Consider the following 19,328-nt stretch of genomic DNA (forward strand, 5'->3'; position numbering starts at 1 on the left):
AAAAAAAAAATGAGTAAAAAAAAAGTATACTTACTGTGCTTTGAACTGCTTTTGAAAATAATGTAATTAAGGATTTTTAAAAATTTTTGCAGCATTATCAGTTGAAAACCACTGCTCTAAATGATGCTCACTTCATAATAAATGGAGCAAATTCAAATGTAGGAGCTTTGCTTTATGGTACTATAGGGTGTAATGTATAAGTTTTCTTTATACATTTTTGAGGCTGGGCTGGGTGGCTCACACCTGTAATCCTAGCACTCTGGGAGGCCAAGATGGTTGGATTGCTTGAGCTCAGGAGTTGGAGACCAGCCTGAGCATGAGCAAGACCTGGTCTCTCTATACTTAAAATAGAAAAATTAGCCAAGTGTTGTGGCAAGCACCTTTAGTCCCAGCTACTTGGGAGGCTGATGCAAGAGGATTGCTCAAGCCCAAGAGTTTGAGGTTGCTATGAGCTATAACCATGGCACTCAACCCAGGGTGATAGAGTGAGACTCTGTCTCAAAATAAATAAATAAATAAAAAATAAATATATATATGTATAACATATGTATTTTTTTAATTTCTCAATTAGTACAGTAATTGTCCTTTTAGAATCTTATGAGGCTGTCATTAGTACTTTCATTATAAACATCATATGTCTGCATATGTTAACTTTGACTTTTGTTTTAGCAAAGAGCTAAATTCTCAACCTAGATTATTAATAGACTGTTAGTTAAATTTGTAAGCATCAGTAAATATATATAAGTGTGCTAACATTCATCAGGCCTCAGTAGCCTTTAAGGATTATTACAACTTTCAAATTTCTCCTTTAAAACACCAGGGGCTAGTATAATATTAAATTCATATATTTTAATTATTTTCTAGGTTTCTGGAATGAATACAAATTATATTTCACAATTTACAAAATGTAACATTGAGTTGTGGTAGTCTTCTTGAGAGATTCTTAGCCCATATTTATAATATTTACTTAGCTATAAAGCTATTAACTTAATTACAGCAGATTTAGGAATTTATATCAATGATGTTTTAATAAGCAAGATCCCAGACTTTGAATTAGAAAGATTGTTTGAGATGATGGGCCCAATGTACCTTTTACATGTGAGGGAAAAGGTAAAGAGAGAATGTGAATTTCTTAAGACAATTAATTTATGGCATATTATACTTCTGCATTATTTCTGATTAAAAACTGAATCATTAGATTAGACGTGTCAGGTGTAGTATTAAATCACTCCAAAATTAGTAGCACCTTGTTTTGTTGATTGTCTTCTCACAAATATATTTAAGAAATAAAAATAGCAAGAGGGACTTTACCTAACAAGCGCAATCAGTGTAACCTGGCTTATTGTACCCTCAATGAATCACCAACAATAAAAAAAAAAAAAGAAATAAAAATAGTGCCACATGGTGGTTTCCCAAATACAGAAATTATTTGAAAAATTCCTAATTAGTAACTGAAATTCATGCAAGGTGTCATTTTCAGAAATTAATGTTCAAGGCAGGACTCTCATCTAAACTTACCTTTAGCAGATTTCGGAATAATGTTTCATTGTTCCTACAAAGATGACTTCATATACCATTAAATTTTACAGGATTAAGTAAGTAGCTTAGTATATTTTCTATGAAAAACTTAGTAATCCCCACAGTCAGGTCTTTATCTTTGGTTAGGATAGCCAGTATTAAAGTGTTTAATTTGGGGCTAGATATAGAGTAAAAGGCAGGAGCCGCTATAAACTAAATGTGACAAAAATAAAAGTGAAATGAGACTTCAGCTCTCAATAAACAAGTAAGAACGTATTCAGTTATATAGGTACACAGAGGAATTAATAGTCATAAATTTTATTTTTCAAAGTTTTATAAATCCAAAAATGAAAAAGAGTGTGATTCTACGGTAATTTTTTTCTTTTAACTTTTTACATTTCCATTCTTCCTTCAGGCCATTTATTTCTCAGAAAATCCATTTTCCTGATTTTTCTACCAGAGACATACATAGGAATTATGTTGATTGTGTGCGATGGTTAGGCGATTTGATACTTTCTAAGGTATGGTAACTGCAGTTAAGCTGTACTTCCATTGTTTCTGTGTGTTTGTGTGTGTGTTGGAACTTCGCAGGGAACTTTTTATGTAGTTTCTTAAATTGATGGCAGATAGGAAACTGCCCTTTGTTTTTAAGTCTCATTTTAATATATTTAGAAACTTGTTTTAGGGATAAAACATCCTCGTGAATTAAAATTCCTTGTGCTCCAGTAAGATGAGAAATGTAGCTTCCAGTGTGATAGTGTCTCTGATATTTCATCTTACTACAAGATAACCAGTATCTCAAGCTAGTAGTTTGTTTTATGTGTTTGTTAGTATTTCAGTAAGATTTTTTACAGAATCAGGTGCCTGGAGTTGGCTCAGGGCCTATAGTTTGCCAACCTCTGTTTTAGTGTTTTGATACAGATGCTTCTCAGTATGTGAAGGGATTATATCCCGATAAGCTCATCATAAATTGGAAATATCATAAGAGGAAAATGCATTTAATTCCAAACATCATAACTTAGCCTCACCTACCTTAAACATGCTCAGAACACTTCCTACAATTGGGCAAAATCATTTAACACAAAGCCTATATGTAGTATTATAATAGTGTTCAAAATCTTGTGTATTGCATATAGCTAGCCCAAGAAAAGATTAACATTCAAAATTTGAGTATGTCAAAATTATGATGGTTTCATACAATCATAATGTAAAAAAATCATAAACCATTGTAAATCGGGAAACATTTGTGTGTGTGTGTGTGTGTGTGTGTGTGTGTGTGTGTGTTTAGCTGATAATTTAGAGAAGTTATTTGTGATGTTATACGAACATTTAAGATTGTCAAATTTGGAGAAATTGCCATCCAGTTTCTTTTCTTGATGTGGATTTCAGGCCACCTCATTTTCTTGAGCAGAGCCTGATTTATTTTTTTCTTTGCCTTATTGTCTATAGGTTTCTTGTTTGTTTTTTTCCTTAGAAATAGTTTCACAGGAAGTTCCAAAGATAGTTCTGAGGGATGTCATTTGACTTACCCAATTTTCCCCAATGGTTACATCTTGTGTAACTATAATACAATATCAAATCCAGGAAATTAACACTGGTACAATGTGTATGTATAGTTTAATGAAGGTTGTCATGTGAATTTTGTCGTTTCAAAACTGTTGAACCTTTTCAGATTTTTTTTCACTCAGTATAATGCTCTTGAGATCTATCCAAGTTGGTTGCCTGTATGAGTAGTTCTCCTTTATTACTGAGTAGCATTCCATGGTATGGATATATCACAGATGATTTAACCATCTATTGTAAGACATTTTGGCTGTTTCCAGTTGGGGCTATTACAAATAAAGCTGGTAATTAATAGCTGTGTACAGGTTTTTGTGTGGACTTAAAGTTTTCATTTCTCTGGGTAAATGCCTAGGAGGGCAATTGCTGGGACATGGTTAAGTTTGTTTAGTTTTTTAAGAAACTGCCAAACTATTTTCCAGAGTGGCCGTGCCATTTTACATTCCCACCAGCAATGTATGAGAGATCCAGTGTCTCCGAATCTTCGCCAGCATTTGGTATTGTCATTATTTTTTATTTTAGCTGTTCTGATAGGTGTGTAGTGATATCTCATCATGGTCTTAATTTGCGTTTTCTGATGGCTAGTGATGTTGAACATCTTTTTCATGTGCTTATTTACCATCCATATATCCTTTGTAGTGATGTCTCTTTGTATCTTTTGCTCATTTCTCATCGGATTGGTTTTGTTGTATTTTGTTTTTTTACTTTTGAGTTTCGAAAATTCCAAATATATTCTAAACATGAATCCTATGTCAGATATGAAGTCTGCAATTTTTTTTTTCATTCTGTAGCTTGTTTTTCATCTTCTTACTAGGGTCTTTCACAGAGCAGATGTTTTTAATTTTTATGAAATCCAAATTACTGGTGTTTTAAAAACATTTTGTAGATCATGTTTTTGATGTTGTATCTAAGGACTCTTCACCAATCCCTAGACCTTAAACATATCCTGTGGCTTTTTGTAAAAGTTTTATACTGTTATGTTTTACATTAAATGGATGTTCCATTTTTAGTTGTTTTTTTTTTTAATAAGGTATGAGGTTTAGTTGAAGTTCATTTTTCCCCCCTGTGGATATTCAGTTGCTCCAGCAGGATTTGTTGAAAGATTATACTTCCTCCATTGAATTTCTTTAGCACTTTATCAAAAATTGTTTGACCATACTTATGTGAGGCTGTTCCTGGTTTTTCTGTTCTGTTCCATTGATCTATATGTCTTTCTTTCCACTAGTATTATGTATATGGGCTTAACTGTATTAGTTCTATAATAAGTCTTGGAATTAGATTTCTCCCCCCGTATTTTTTTTTCTCAAAATTGTTTTAGCTATTGTAGTTTCTTTTCCTTTCCATAGAAACTTTAGAATAATCTTGTCTATATTTACGAAACATCTTGCTGGATTTTTTTTGCAGGGAAGGAGATTTTGGTTGGAATTGTGTTAAAACTATATATAATTTTAGGAGAAATGATACCTTCATGCCAAGTTTGCTAATCCATGACTATCGTATTATTCTTTTATTTAGATCTTTGATTTTTATCATCAGCAGTTTGTAGTTTTAGCATATAAATCTTGTTTATGCTTTGTTAGATTTATACCTAAAGTTTTTTGAACAATTGTTAATGATATTTTATATTTTAAATTTCTACTTTTGTTCACAGCTAGTATATAGAAATAACAGGTGATTTATGCTCATTGATTTTTTTTTTTTTTTTTTGTCGTTTTTTTGGCCAGGGCTGGGTTTGAACCCACCACCTCTGGCATATGGAACCGGTGCCCTACCCCTTTGAGCCACAGACGCCACCCTGCTTATTGATTTTGAATCCTGTGACTGAACTAAACTACTTATGCTGGGAGGTTTTTCTTGTAAATGACTTAGCAATTTTCTATATAGATCATCATGTCATTTGCAAATAAGGATAATTTTGTTTGTTTCTGTCTGACATGTATGCCTTGTCTTTTCTTTTCTTCCCTATATATAGCACTGGTGAACTTTCAGTTCTACCTTGAATACCAGTGTAAGGACATTCTTGATTTGTCAGTCTTTCAACATTAAGTAGGTTACCTGTATGTTTTTTATAGATATTCTCTATCAAGTTGGGACAGTTCTGTCTCCTCTAAAGTTTTTGCAAGATTTTTTCACAAATGCATGTTATTTTGTCAAATGCTTTTTCTTATCAGTTGGTATGATCATGATGTTTTTCCTTATCTTGTTAAATAGTGGATTAAATCAATTGGTTTATGAATATTGATCTAGCTTTGTAACCCTGGAGTAAACTACTTGCTCATGCCATATAATGCTTTTTATATGTTGTTGAGTTCTGGTTGCTAATACTTTGTTAAGGATTTTTGTGTCTGTATTTATTGGTCTGAATTTTTTTTTTTTTTTTTACTTTTTTTTAATCTAGTAACTGAGACTATAGATGCCTGCCACAATGACCAGCTAATTTTCTTTTTTTATTTTTTTATGTAGAGATGGGGGTCTTGCTCTTGCTCAGGCTGGTCTTGAACTCTTGATCTCAAATCAAGCAGTCTTCCCACCTTGGCCTCCCAGAGTCCTCGGATTACTGGCATAAGCTGCCTTGCCCAGCTGGGCTTCTGTGTAGTTTTGAGAGGGATTTTTTTAAAAATATGAATTCAATTTCCTTAATAGCTATGCGGCTATGCAAATTAATCATATTGTATGAGTCACAGTTTCTGCTGTTTAAGGAATTGGTCCATTCCATGTAGGGTAAAATTTATATGTACAGAGTTTTGTAGTATTCTCTTACTAGCCTTTTGGTATCTCCTGAGTCTCTAGTGATAACCCCTATTACATTGCCAAATTTGGTTTGCATCTGTTTGTCAGTCTTGTAGAGAATTGTCAATTTTATTGATCTTATTTCATTATTTTTCCTGTTTTGAATGTTATTGATACTTTCTTGTTTGCTAGGGGTTTATTTTGCTCAGCTACTAGTTTCTTAAGGTGGGAGTTTAGGTTGTTAAATCAGTTCTTTTAACTTTTTTGAGAATTTGTTTTATGGCTCTATTTTAGATATGGTCCACAGGAGCTTGAAAATAAGGTGTTTTCTATTGAGTGGAATGTTCAGTAAGTGTTAGATTCTGTTGTTTGATGGTGTTACTGAATGCCATATCCCTGTTGACTTTTTTTCTTGTGTGTGTATACTGTTTTATTATCAGTTACTGAGGGGCAGGTGTTGAAACCTTTAGCTGCAATTGAGGATTTTTCTTTCTCTCTTCAGTTCTATCATGTTTTACAGTTCAGTTGTATGGTACATTCACATTTAGTGTTGCTTTGTCATGGGGACTTGCCCCTTTTATCATTATGTAATCTTTTTTGAACTTTCATTTTTATGTATACATATATATTTTTGTATATAAATATGTAATATATATATATTTTGGAGATAGTGTCTAACTCTTTTGCCCAAGCAGGAGTGAAGTGGCTTCATCCAGTTCACAACAACCTCAAATTCCTACACTCAAGTGATCTTCCTACCTCAGCCTCCCAAGTAACTGGGACTAGAAGCTCCCACCACAATGCCCAGCTAGTTTTTCTATTTTTAGTAGAGACCGGGGGTGGGAGGGGTGTGTCTCACTCTTGCTCAGGCTGGTCTCAAACTTGTGAGCTACCTTACTTGGCCCTGAACCTTTTGTTTTTTAATCTATGTATATTGTTATATTTTAGTAAGTTTGACATACAATTGGATCATAATTTTTTTAATCCACTCTGCTATCTTTTAGTTGTTTTTAGACCATTTATATTTAACCTTTAACATCAGTTTACTGCTTTAAATCTGCCATTTAGCTTTTTTATTTCTCTTTTCCCCCCAAACTTCCTCTAGGTTTACATGAATACTTTTTAGAATTCCATTTTCATTTATCTATAGTATTTTATTGATCTGTAATATTTTGGGTGTTTTATCTATATGTAACTTATCACAGTATGCTACGTATCATCATTTTATCAGTTTGAGTAAAGTTTAGAACCCTTCCCTCCTGTTACAACACTTTATAATGTAATTGTCTTGAATATTTATTTTACATTTGGTAACCATGTCAGATGGTATCATAAGTTTTGCTTCAACCATCAAATGTAATTTGGAAAACTCAAGAGGAAAAGGAGAGTATTGCATTTATTCATTTTGCTTTTTCTGTTTTGTTGTTGTTGTTTTCTTACTGGTAATTCCAAGACTTCTTATTTCCTTTCTGTTTAGAAAATTTTCTGTAGCTGTTCATTCTTTTAGGGTAGGTCTTTTGTTAACAAATTCTTAATGTTTTTCTTTGTCTGAGAAATGGCCTCATTTCTGCTTCATTCCTGAAAGATATTTACTAAATTCTTCCTTCACAATTTTCTTTTAACACTTGAAAAATATGCTATCTCTCTGGCTGCCATAATTTTAGATGAGAAATCTGCTATCATTGGAATTATTTTTCCCCTATAATTTTGTGTTCTTTCTGTCTTAGTGCTTTTAGGGTTTATTTCTTTGCTTTTAGTTTTCAGATTCATTGTATTTAATTTGAGGTTTTGAGTATGATATGATTTGATGTGTATTTCTTTGGGTTTATATAATCTTCTAGATTCTGTAAATAGGTTTCTGTTTTGGGAACATAATTTGTTCCAGATTTGGAAAGTTTTCAGTCATTATTTGAATTCTTTTTCAGCCCTACTCTTTTCTCTCATTTTGATAAGAAAATAATGTTGGGTGGTGCCTGTGGCACAGTGACTAGGGCGCCGGCCCCATATGCCAAGGGTGGCGGGTTCAAACCGAGCCCCGGCCAAACTGCAACAACAACAACAAAAAAATAGCTGGGCGTTGTGGCGGGCGCCTGTAGTCCCAGCTGTTCGGGAGGCTGAGGCAAGAGAATCACGTAAGCCCAAGAGTTAGAGGTTGCTGTGAGCCGTGTGACGTCGTGGCACTCTACCCAAGGGCGGTACAGTGAGACTCTTGTCTCTACAAAAAAAGAATAAAATAATGTTAAGAGTTTTTGTTTGGTCCCTGAAACTTAATCTTTTTTTTTTTTTTTTAAAGTCTGTTCTTTTTTTGTTTTTGTTTTGTTTAGATTGGGTAATTTCTATTCTATGACTTTAGATTTACTGACTCCTCTTGGTGTTGAGCCCATCAGTTGAGTTTTTTATTTTCGTTAAAATAGTATTTTTCAGTTCCAAGGTTTTCATTTGATTTTTCATATCTTCCTTTTCTTTGCTGAGGCTAGTTTTTTCTTTGAGTGTGTTTGGGTTCATCAGTGCTATCTTAAATCCACGTCAGATAGTTCTGACATCTGCATTACCTCAGTTTGGCATCTGTTGATTATCTTTTTAAAGTTGAGGTTTTCTGATTTTTGGTTTGATGAATAATCTTTGATTGAAACCTGGATATTTTGGATACTATGAAACTCTAATCTTAGCTAGATCTTCTCTTACAGCAGGCTTTCTCTGATAGCTTTTTCAGAAAGCTGGGGAAATGGGGAGCACTACCTCATGATTACCATGTGGGGGTGAAGTCCAGGTTCACCTGGTTGGTTTTGGTGCCTCGTTACTGCTGGGTGGGGTTGACAGCTTTCCATAGGTCTCAGCTGACACCACCCTGGCTAGGCCGGACCAGGATGCCTAATTACTGCTCCCTTAGTGGTCTCCCTGACATTGTGGGTAATTGGTAGCTTTACTGCTGAGTGGTTAAGAACATCCTGACTGTACTAGTCCTTCTGATATCACCCCAGCCAGAACGGGGGAGGTTTACTCCATTACCACAAAGGGTGGTAGGCACTTGAGGCACTTAGTTACAACCTGAGAATCGTTTTTGGCTGGCCTTTGTGGTTCAGGTGAAGATGGATCCACAGATTTTTCTGTATTTTTTTTTTCCTGTGTTGTTTGGCAGGAGTTGAGCATTTGTTTTCTGAAAATTCTATGTCTTGTTAGGCTGCTGCTCTCTATTGGTCCTTAGGCTCAAAAGAGCAGTCTTTGTTGAAGCTTTTTTTCCCTTCTTCACACGTTAGTATTTCTGATTTGCTGTCTTCTCTAGCATCCGATCTGGGATACATAAGACAAAAGAAAACCCAGAGTACTCGATACTATATTGTTCCTGTTCCAAGAGTCCCAAGATTGTCTTGCTTTTCAGAGTCTTTTGTTTGCTTATACGATAGATATTCAGATGTTTAATCTGAACTTGGTGGAAAAATTACATCTGCTCCATCATTTTTCTAACAGAAGTAGAAAGTCAGTAGCTTTTTAAAATTTCTGTTCTTAGGACTTAATCACTCCTCAGGAAAGAATTTCTGAATTTTAGGTGGGAGGCTGAACCAAAATATATTGGTGGTCTCAAATCTGGCTCTGCATCAGTCACCAGGAAAGCATTGGAAAAATAGATTCCTAGACCTCACCTTCAGAGATTCTAAATCTGCCACAAGGTCCTGTGAATTTGTAATTTTGTAAAGCTCTCTATATGAATTTGAAGTGCAGCCATCCTCCAGCTCTGGCAACTTCTTTTTACCTCCCATGCTTTAGTTTCCCATGACGGAGCTCTAGTGATTAAGAATTCCTTGCCAGTACAGTCAGTAAGCAGCACTTGAAGAGCTATTTTACATTTATTTTGCCTTGCCCTTACTTTCAGAGTTTCTGATTCAGCAGGATTGGGGCCAACATGAGTCTTTTGGAAAAACTACACAGGCTTATTGTTCCATTTATGCACTTAGTCAAGAGTTCCTAAACGAGGTGGTTTCTAAGGTACTTTACAGGTAAAAACTCATATACAGATATATAGCACTAAGATTTCAAAAGTCTAAAAAAATGGAGAAGAAAAAAGAATGTATTATTCCTTCCCTAATCGTCCAGTGGCCCTTGTTGTTAAACTTTGTGAATGGCAGTGACTCCCACAGGACTATCACCTGTGACTGTGTAGGCTGTCCTGTAAAACTCTAGGGGTTTCTCAATCCTGGTGCTATTAAGGTTGGGCCATATAGTTGTTTTTTGTGGATGGTATCATAAGATGTTTAGTTGCATTCTGGTCTCTTCTCACTAGAGCCCAGACACATTGGCATATGCCCCTTGTTGGCCAGCTACTGACCTAGACGATAATATGTGGGTTATTACAAAAAGTTTTGAGATACACAAAAATCAAGAAACATAAAATCCACATGAACAGAAACAAACCAAGCCCTCCCAGCTGAGCTCCCACCAATAAGCCAAGCCAGTTGAAACTTGTATGGGTGAATCAGAAAGGATGCTGTCCACTGTGTTTCTTAGAAGTGAAATAATGCAACTGCTCGGGAGGCTGAGGCAAGAGAATCACCTAAGCTCAAGAGCTGGGGGTTGCTGTGAGCCGTGTGACGCCACGGCACTCTACCGAGGGCAGTGAAGTGAGACTCTGTCTCTACAAAAAAAAAAAAAAAGAAGTGAAATAATGGACCATAACACAAGCCATCTCAAAATTTTGGTAGTGACCTCTCTATGACTAGTGCGTACAGTTTTACAGTTTTTCTTCCATTGCATTCTTTACTATTTATTGCTTAAGTATAAGTGTGTGGACAAAGATTTGATGTTATAAGAAAAATATAACTTTGCAGCGTATTTCAATCTTACTCTCTTATCAATGTCTAAATGTTAAACCACCTTCTTTTCCATTGCCCTGTTAATAACCTCAGTTCTAAGGCCCTTTCTGTGAGTTTATCAACATGTACTGAGTTCCTACTATGTGGCACAACACGGTGGATGAAGGATTAATAGTTAACAAACAAGGTAAAGGGGACCCCTGGGATTCCCCTGTGGTTAGAAGTGAAATGAGAAATTGAATAGGGAAAGATGAAACTAGTCAAGTAAATAAGGGCTTACAAAGAGCTGTGTATTATAGTATTATGTGTTTGTAATTGTACCTTCGCCATAAAACAAAGTCTCTGGTATCAGAGTATGTAGAGCTGAACTTGGTTTGATTTGGAAGAGAAATTGTGACTTTCAAAGTAAACATTGCAGACAGTGTGATTCTTTTTTGTATTGTCTAATTCTGTTGATAATCAGATTTTTTTGTTCTAAAGTGCAGACATTGACTCTAAATATAAATGAATATACATCAATGTGCTTGGTAGATGGATTAACCAGATTCTAAGAGCTATTCTAAAACCATAGTAGAGAAAAGCCCTGCTTTTAACATTTAAAATTCAGTTCTACAATTAACATTTCTTTTTCTCATTTCTCTTTTTTAGTCTTGTGAAAATGCCATTGTGTGCTGGAAACCTGGCAAAATGGAAGATGATATAGATAAAATTAAACCCAGTGAGTCTAATGTGACTATTCTTGGGCGATTTGATTATAGCCAGTGTGACATTTGGTACATGAGGTTTTCTATGGATTTCTGGCAAAAGGTATCAACATATTTTGACATTTTGAAATGATTTTATTTATGCAAGGCCAGTGCAATTCTAGCTTTTTCTGTTGTAACCATGTTCTTTTTCCTTTAAGAATCTACTTTAATGTTTTGTGTTATTTTGCCCTTTGTTGTTACTCACTCAACTTTTATGGCTCTGCACACCATTTGCAGTGCTTATTAAGTGCAATTGGTAGTTAGGTATCAGTGATGAAAGTTAGGTGTTTATGTTCCGTAACGTAAACATTAACATAACATTACTAAGATTCAGTGTTTTAGTAATTAGAGTGTTAATCTTACGTAACTTTTCCCTAGAATAACTTAGAGAAAAATTATGATGGAAGACAGATAAAATACTAGTTATTTAATATTTTAAAGAAATCTATTGGATTTTTGTGGAAGCAAAGTACCTGGGTATTTATTTCTGTAAGAAAGCTTTAGAAGAGCTTTCCACAGCTTTGGCATAACTCCCGAAGGCAGAAGAAAAAGTGAGTACTCTGCCAACAGTGTAAATTATAAAGTCTTTCATAAATTTGCAAAATGCCTTCTTTTTTGCTCAAGGTACCTGTTGAGTATTAATTGGTCTTATTCGTATTTACAAATCATGAATATAAGATACAAGGACATTGTCAAGAACACAAGCAAAGGCTGGAGCTGAGGACTTTTAAAATAAGAAAGATATCTTACAAGGTTGGGTGTGGTGGCTCACGCCTATAATCCTAGCACTTGGGAGCCTGAAGCGGGTGGATTGCCTGAGCTCATGGGTTTGAGACCAGCCTGAACCAAAGCAAGACCTCCTCTCTAAAAATAGGTGGGCGTTGTGGCAGGCGCTTGTATTCCTGGCTACTTGGAAAGGTGAAGGATGAGAATCGCTTGAGCCCAAGAGTTTGAGGTTGCTGTGAGCTGTGATGCCATAGCACTCTACTGAGGGCAACAAAAGTGAGACTCTGTCTCCAAAACAAAAATATCTTATAGCTGGGCATGGTGGCTCACACATGTAATCCTAGCACTCTGAGAGGCTGAGGAAGATGAATTACTTGAGTTTAGGAATTTGAGACCAGCTTGAGCAAAAGAGTGAGACCCCCGTCTCTAAAAATAGCTAGGCATTGTGGCGGGTACCTGTAGTCTCAGCTACTTGCGAGACTGAAACAAGAGCTGCTTGAGCCCAAGAGTTTGAGGTTGCTGTGATCTATGACTCCATGGCACTCTACCGAGGGTGACTAAGTAAAATTCTGTCTCCAAAAAAAAAGGTATCATAGGATTGCTTGAATGCTTAGAGGTTGGTGATTTTATTAATTTGATGTTTTAAAAAACATGTTTATACAGATGCTTGCATTGGGCAATCAAGTTGGCAAACTTTATGTTTGGGATTTAGAAGTAGAAGATCCTCATAAAGCCAAGTAAGTATTTAGAAATTTCTGTTCAAAATTTCTGCTTGTTTCTCAAATTTTATGCCAATATGGAGAAAATAATTGATATCTGCAATGCCATGCCTAACTCATTTTAACATTTGCTAGTCTCAGTTAAAGTATTTCTGTTTTATTCCAGTGATGATTGTTTTTCATGAGTACCTTAGGGACAGATTATTTCTTCTTTATTTAAATTATGTGGTACTTCTTGAACTTAAAATATGCCCAAATTTTGTAAAATTTGGCCCTGAGCTCTTAGTATAGTATATTCTGTTTAATATGCCTCAAGATGTGTGCTTATTTTCTAATCATTGTTTAAGGTAGACACTGATATTAGCTATGGTATTTAATTTAACCTGTTATATTTTTTCTCTAGATGTACAACACTGACTCACCATAAATGTGGCGCAGCTATTCGACAAACCAGTTTTAGCAGGGATAGCAGCATTCTTATAGCTGTTTGTGATGATGCCAGTATTTGGCGCTGGGATCGACTTCGATAAAATATTTTTGCCTAATCAAAATTATAGTGTGTTGTCTGTGTAAAATAGAATTAATGTATCTTGCTAGTAAGGGCACATAGAGCATTTTAGAGTTGTCTTTCAGCATTCAATCAGGCTGAGCTGAATGTAGTGATGTTTACATGGTTTACATTCTTTGTACTGTCTTCCTGCTCAGACTCTACTGCTTTTAATAAAAATTTATTTTTGTAAAGTTGTGTGTTATTTTATTGTCATTGTGATGGAAAACGTTGAAAGTAATAAAATTATGCCTTATCTTTTCTGTAGTGGTCATTTTTTGTAGTTAACTAGAGAAAGCTATATAATATAGAGATTTAATTGTAAGTGATAGAACTAAACTGAATTTAGATCTTGGGTCTGCCCCTGTGTGACCCTGGATAAGTCATTCATTGCCTGTTTCCTTATGTGTGAAACAGGAATAATGATTACTTACCTCAGGGTTATTGAGAGTATCAAAAGATTAGGAGGTGATTAGAATAGTATTTGACACACAATGAGCCCTAAATATATTTTGTTTATAATTATGGAGATTTTGTTTCCTATGGTTTTGTATTTTTAAGTTTTTTTTTCTGTAATAGTTTTATAAGTAATGTTTAAAATTGTACAGAGTTAGGACATACAATGTTTTAGCCTTTTTTTGTTGTTAACAGTTTAAAAAACTGTTCACCAGTAAATTTGCAACTAGGGCATTAGGGGAAATATTATTGTTAGAGCAGAGAGGGCATATGAGCTTAATGAGGAGTGTGTTCATTTAGTGAGTCGTCCCCTTTTCTAGAAAGATGTTATTGGTAGAGAGGTAAGTAAATTGAGACCATAGGATTGAGAATAGTTATTTTGTCTTAGATATGGGCACACTGTGTTTCTTTGTGGGCAAAGGGACCAAAGTAGGGGTTAATCTGAAGCAGAGGGAGTGAAGACAGCCTGAGTGGTCATAAAGTTAAGGTAAAATGAGGTAAGCCAAGGTGAAATACAAAACACTGAATTTTGTCAAGTTTTTTAAAAAATTCATGAACCTTGTTTCTATAAGTATGTATATTTTTAAAATTTGGTTTTGATATATAGTATTACACTGGAGCTTTCTCTGAAAGGTTTACTTCCCTAAAAATAGTGTAGTGCCTAACTGTAAACAGGAAAATCTTCCGTTAACCATCTTGGTCTAGTGGGCCTTCTATTTTATTTATTTATTTATTTAGACTGAGTCTCACTCTGTCACCATGGGTAGAGTGCTGTGGCATCATCACAGCTCACAGCAACCTCAAACTCTTGGGCTCAAGAGATGCTCTTGCTTCCGTCTCCCAAGTAGCTAGACTACAAGCACGTGCCCTAGTGCCCAACTATTTTTTCTATTTTTAGCAGAGATTGGGGGTGGAGGTCGCCTCACTCTTCCTTAGGCTGATCTCAAATTCCTGAGCTCAAGCAATCATCTTGGCCTCCCAGAGTGCTAGGATTTTTTTAAAAAATTAATAATTAGAAATTTTAATAGGAACTTAACAGCAAACATTTCTGAAAGTAAATTCTGACTTACATCATAAAAGATAAGGAATAATGTCACATCCTTTTAGCAAAATGAAGTGGCCAAATTACTGCAAGATGAAATTCTTTCTGTTACACGACTAACGGGGTGAAAGTGTCTTTCCTTTTGGTCCTTAGAAATATATATATTACTCAGTACTTGATTCTTGAGTTTGAGAAAATTTTAGGATAGGGTCATCTGAAGATTTCAGGCTGAAATTTTCACTGGTACTGTACAATTGATTACCATCATTAGAGTCTAGAGTAGTGCTGTGTTTATTCATCTTTTGATCCATACAAAAGTTGAGAAATATCCTCTGTCAATTTTCTTCATGAGTAGGAAGTGAAAATTTTTTAATTCTTAACTGTGTTTGATAAAAGCTCTAAAAGCAGACTCGGTACCTGTAGCTCAGCAGCTAAGGCGCCAGCCACCTACACCAGAGCTGGTGGGTTCCAATGCAGCCCGGTCCTGCCAAACAACAATGACAACTACAACCAAAAAATAGCCAGGCATTGTGGTGGGCGCCTATGGAAGCTAAAAGCAAGAGAATCGCTTAAGCCCAGGAGTTAGAGGTTGCTGTGAGCTGTGATGCCACAGCACTGTACCCAGGGCAACAGCTCAAGGCACTATTTCAAAAAAAAGCAGACTAGGAAGATGGTTTCTTCTTTTATACTTAGAAAATGATATATTTTGGGCAGTTCAGTAAAAAGACTGAAGAATGACAGTTTGTTTCAATATTACATCTTTCTTTGTAATTCAGTTTTTTCTTATTTTTTAAATACAGCTAGGCGGCCAGGCAGGGCGGTTCATGCCTGTGACCCTAGCGCTCTAGGATTGAGAGCAGCCTGAGCTGGAGTGAGACCCCATCTCTAAAAAAAAATAGCTGGGCGTTAAGATGGGCTCCTGTAGTCTCAGCTACTTGGGAGGCTGAGGCAAGAGAATCTCTTAAGCCCAAGAGTTTAAGGTTGCTGTGAGCCATAACACCATAGCACTCTACCAAGGCCGACCAAGTAAAACTGTCACAAAAAAAAAAAAAATGAAGAAAAAATATAGCTGGGATTAACTGATGAGTAATAAATTCTTGGTTTGATGAAATAGCAAGATGTGTCTGGGAAAATAAGATAATGTCCCATAAATTTGGACTAGAAAGTGCCCATATGTATTGCAAGATAGAATGAGTTTTGTTTACAAATTTATAAACAAAAAATTCCCTTCTTTGAACAACCCTTAAAAAAATAAAAATCACAAAGTATCAGTGTTTATAAATAGAACTCTCCACAGAGGAAACTCAGAAACTTTGATTACTTTGGATCCTAATGAACTTTTAAGGGGTAAAGCTAGTACAGATCAAGGAAAGGTCCAGCAGGAGAGAACTCAGAGGGCAGTTATCAGTTACATTCTTTATGCTTTATTTCTGTCTTCTTAACCCTGAAATACTAGGAATAGCATTTCTCTTCCTGGTGGAAGCTATCTAGAGCCCCACAGCTACCAGTTGTTAGCATATAAAAAGACAACCCCCCCCACCCCATTACAAGGGTCTTAGAAACTCTTGTATTAGGAATTAGAAAGCAAGAACAAATACAATAGGACTTTTGTAAGTTCACCACCCAGACCATAACAAACTGGTCAACATCTGGAGCTGGTCAACATAAGGAACTAGGCCTACCGTACTGATGCGTACATGTGGTGCATGTCCAGTCTATGAAAATTAGGTCAACTTGAGGTGGTCAATGTAAGGGGATGGTTAACTGTGGAGGTTCTACTGTATATATTTATTTTAAATTGACAATCGTATATATTCATGGGATATTGACAATCATTTACATTCATGGGGTATAATGGGATGTTTTGATACATACATTGTAGAATGAGTTTAGGGGAAAAGCTTTCAACTTTTCACCATTATGATGTTAGCAATGGGCTTGTCATGTTTCTTTTACTGTGTTGTGGAACAGTCCTATACCTATTTTTTTGGCCGGGGCTGGGTTTGAACCCGCCACCTCTGGTATATGGAGCCAGTGCCCTACTCCTTTGAGCCACAGCACTGCCCCCATACCTATTTTTTTAGAGTTTTATCATGAAAGAGTTGAATCAGCTGGGTACAGCAGCTCAACAACTGTAATCTAGCACTCTGGGAGGCTGAGGCAGGTGGATTGCTTGAACTCAGGAGTTTATGACCATGCTGAGCAAGAGTGAGACTCTGTCTCTACTAAAAATAGAAAAACTGGTTTGGTACTTGTAGCTAAGCAGCTGGGGCACCAGCCATATACACCAGAGCTGGCGGGTTTGAATCCAGCCCGGGTCTGCCAAACAATAATGACAACTGCAACCAAAAAATAGCCGGTGTTGTGGCAGGTGCCTGTAGTCCCAGTTACTTGGGAGGCTGAGGCAAGAGAATTGCTTAAGCCCAAGAGTTGAAGGTTGCTGTGAGTTGTGATGCTACAGCACTCCACCCAGGGCGACATACTGAGACTCTGTCTCAAGAACAAAGTAAAAAGCAACTGAGGCAAGAGGGTTGCTTAAGCCCAGGAGTTTGAGGTTACTGTGAGGTATTTTGACACCATGGCACTCTACCCAGGGCAAGAGTGAGATTGTCTCCAAAAAAAAGGCGTGCGTGTGTGTGTGTGTGTGTGTGTGTGTGTGTGTGTGTTCTGACTTTTGCCAAATGCTTTTTCTGGAACTATTATAATGATCGTATGGTTTTTGTACTTCATTCTGTTAATATGGTTAATCACATTTATTGACTTGCATATGTTCATATATCCTTGCATCCCAGGGATAAGTCCCACTTGATCATGGAGGATGAGTTTTTTTTTTTTTTTTGAAACAAAGTCTCACTCTGTTGCCCAGGATAGAGTGCTATAGCTTCAGCCTAGCTCATAGCAACTTCAAACCCCTGGGCTCAAGCAATCCTGCTTTAGCCTCCCAAGAAGCTGGGACTACAGGTGTCTGTCACAATGCCCAGCTAAGTTTCCTATTTTTTAGTCGAGACAGGCTCCCACTCAAACTCCTGAGTTCAAGGGTTCTTTCCGTCTTGGCCTCCCAGAGAGCTAGGATTACTGCACCAGGCCTATAATTTTTAAATGTTCAGTTGAGTACAGTTCACTAGTATTTTGTTGAAGATTTTTGCATCTATATTCATAAGGAACATTGGCCTGTAGTATTCTTCTAGTGTCCTTGTGTGGTGAGTCTTACCTTTTTTTTTCTTAGTAGACGCTAAACACTAATGGTTTGTCAATTTTGTTCAGTGTTTCCGAAAACTAACGCTTGGTTTTGTTGCCTTTTCTATTGTCTTAGTCTCTATTTCATGTATTTCTGCTCTGATCTTTGTTATTTCCTTTCTTCTATTAACTTTGAGTTTAGTTTGTTCTTTTTCTAGTTCCATGAGGTATAACATTAGATTATTTGAGATCTTTTTTAAAGCAGGCATTTAATTCTATAAACTTCCCTTTATAAACTGTCTTTGCTGAGGCCCATGATTTTTGATATGTAGTGTTCCCATTTCCATTTATTTCAAGATTTATTTGTATGTGTGTGTGTGTGTGTGTGTGTAGGGGGGGAAAGAAAGAGATGGGGTCTTGCTGTGTTGCCCTGGCTGGAGTGCAGTGGCTATTCAGGCATTACCATATCACATTATAGCCTCAAATTCCTGGGCTCAAGCAATCCTCCTGCCTCAGCCTCCTGAGCAGCTGGGGCTACAAGCATGCACACCACGCCTAGCTTTCAAGTATCTTAATTTCTCTATTAATTTCTTCATTGAGCCAACAGTTGTTCAGTACATTTCTTTCTTTTTTTTTTTTTTTTCGAGACAGAGCCTCAAGCTGTTGCTCTGGGTAGAGTGCTGTGACATCACAGCTCACAGCAACCTCTAACTCCTGGGCTTAAGCAATTCTCTTGCCTCATCTTCCCAAGTAGCTGGTACTATAGGTGCCCTCCACAATGCCTGGCTATTTTTTGGTTGTAGTTGTCATTGTGGTTTGGCAGGCCTGGGCTGGATTGGAACCTGCCAGCTCTGGTGTAGGTGGCTGGTGCCCTAACTGCTGAGCTACAGGCACCAAGCCCAGTATATTTCTTACATGGGGTCAAAGAGAATCTGAGGAAGGATAAAACCAGCTTTGAGATACTGGCTATTTATTATGTTTCTGAAAAGACAGGATTTTTTATTAGCTGCATTCTTGAAAGTTTCAAACATACAGAAGAGTGATGATAGTAATGAATCCAGTATACTGAAAGTCTAGCTTCAACAATTACAAATACATAGCCAGTCTTGTTTGATCCACACACCTGCTGGATTATTTTGAAGCACATCTGAGACGTCATTTTATCTGTAAAAGTTTAGTCTATATATATATATATATTTTTTTTTTTTTTTTTTTGAGACAGAGTCTCACTTTATCGCCCTTGGTAAAGTGCTGTGGCATCACAGCTCACAGCAACCCCCAACTCCTGGGCTTAGGCAA

The 19,328-nt window shown here is 36.4% G+C and overlaps 1 protein-coding gene across 7 annotated transcripts in view; it reads left to right on the forward strand.

Moving 5' to 3' along the window:
* Positions 1–13,548, forward strand: part of EED (embryonic ectoderm development) — a 34,755-nt gene extending 21,207 nt beyond the window's left edge. For 6 of the 7 annotated variants that reach the window (XM_053561534.1, XM_053561531.1, XM_053561537.1 and 3 more), the window contains 5 exons: positions 1,934–2,039; positions 3,501–3,575; positions 11,265–11,423; positions 12,752–12,825; positions 13,211–13,548. In XM_053561534.1, the coding sequence (XP_053417509.1) occupies positions 1,934–2,039; positions 3,501–3,575; positions 11,265–11,423; positions 12,752–12,825; positions 13,211–13,337 (541 nt within the window). In that variant the 3' untranslated portion in view covers positions 13,338–13,548. The remainder of the gene's footprint in view (positions 1–1,933; positions 2,040–3,500; positions 3,576–11,264; positions 11,424–12,751; positions 12,826–13,210) is intronic. The other variant, XM_053561532.1, reaches the window with a different exon arrangement.
* The last annotated feature ends 5,780 nt before the right edge of the window (positions 13,549–19,328 follow it).

This window comes from Nycticebus coucang, chromosome 14 (assembly GCF_027406575.1).
Source record: "Nycticebus coucang isolate mNycCou1 chromosome 14, mNycCou1.pri, whole genome shotgun sequence".
Lineage (NCBI taxonomy): Eukaryota > Metazoa > Chordata > Mammalia > Primates > Lorisidae > Nycticebus > Nycticebus coucang.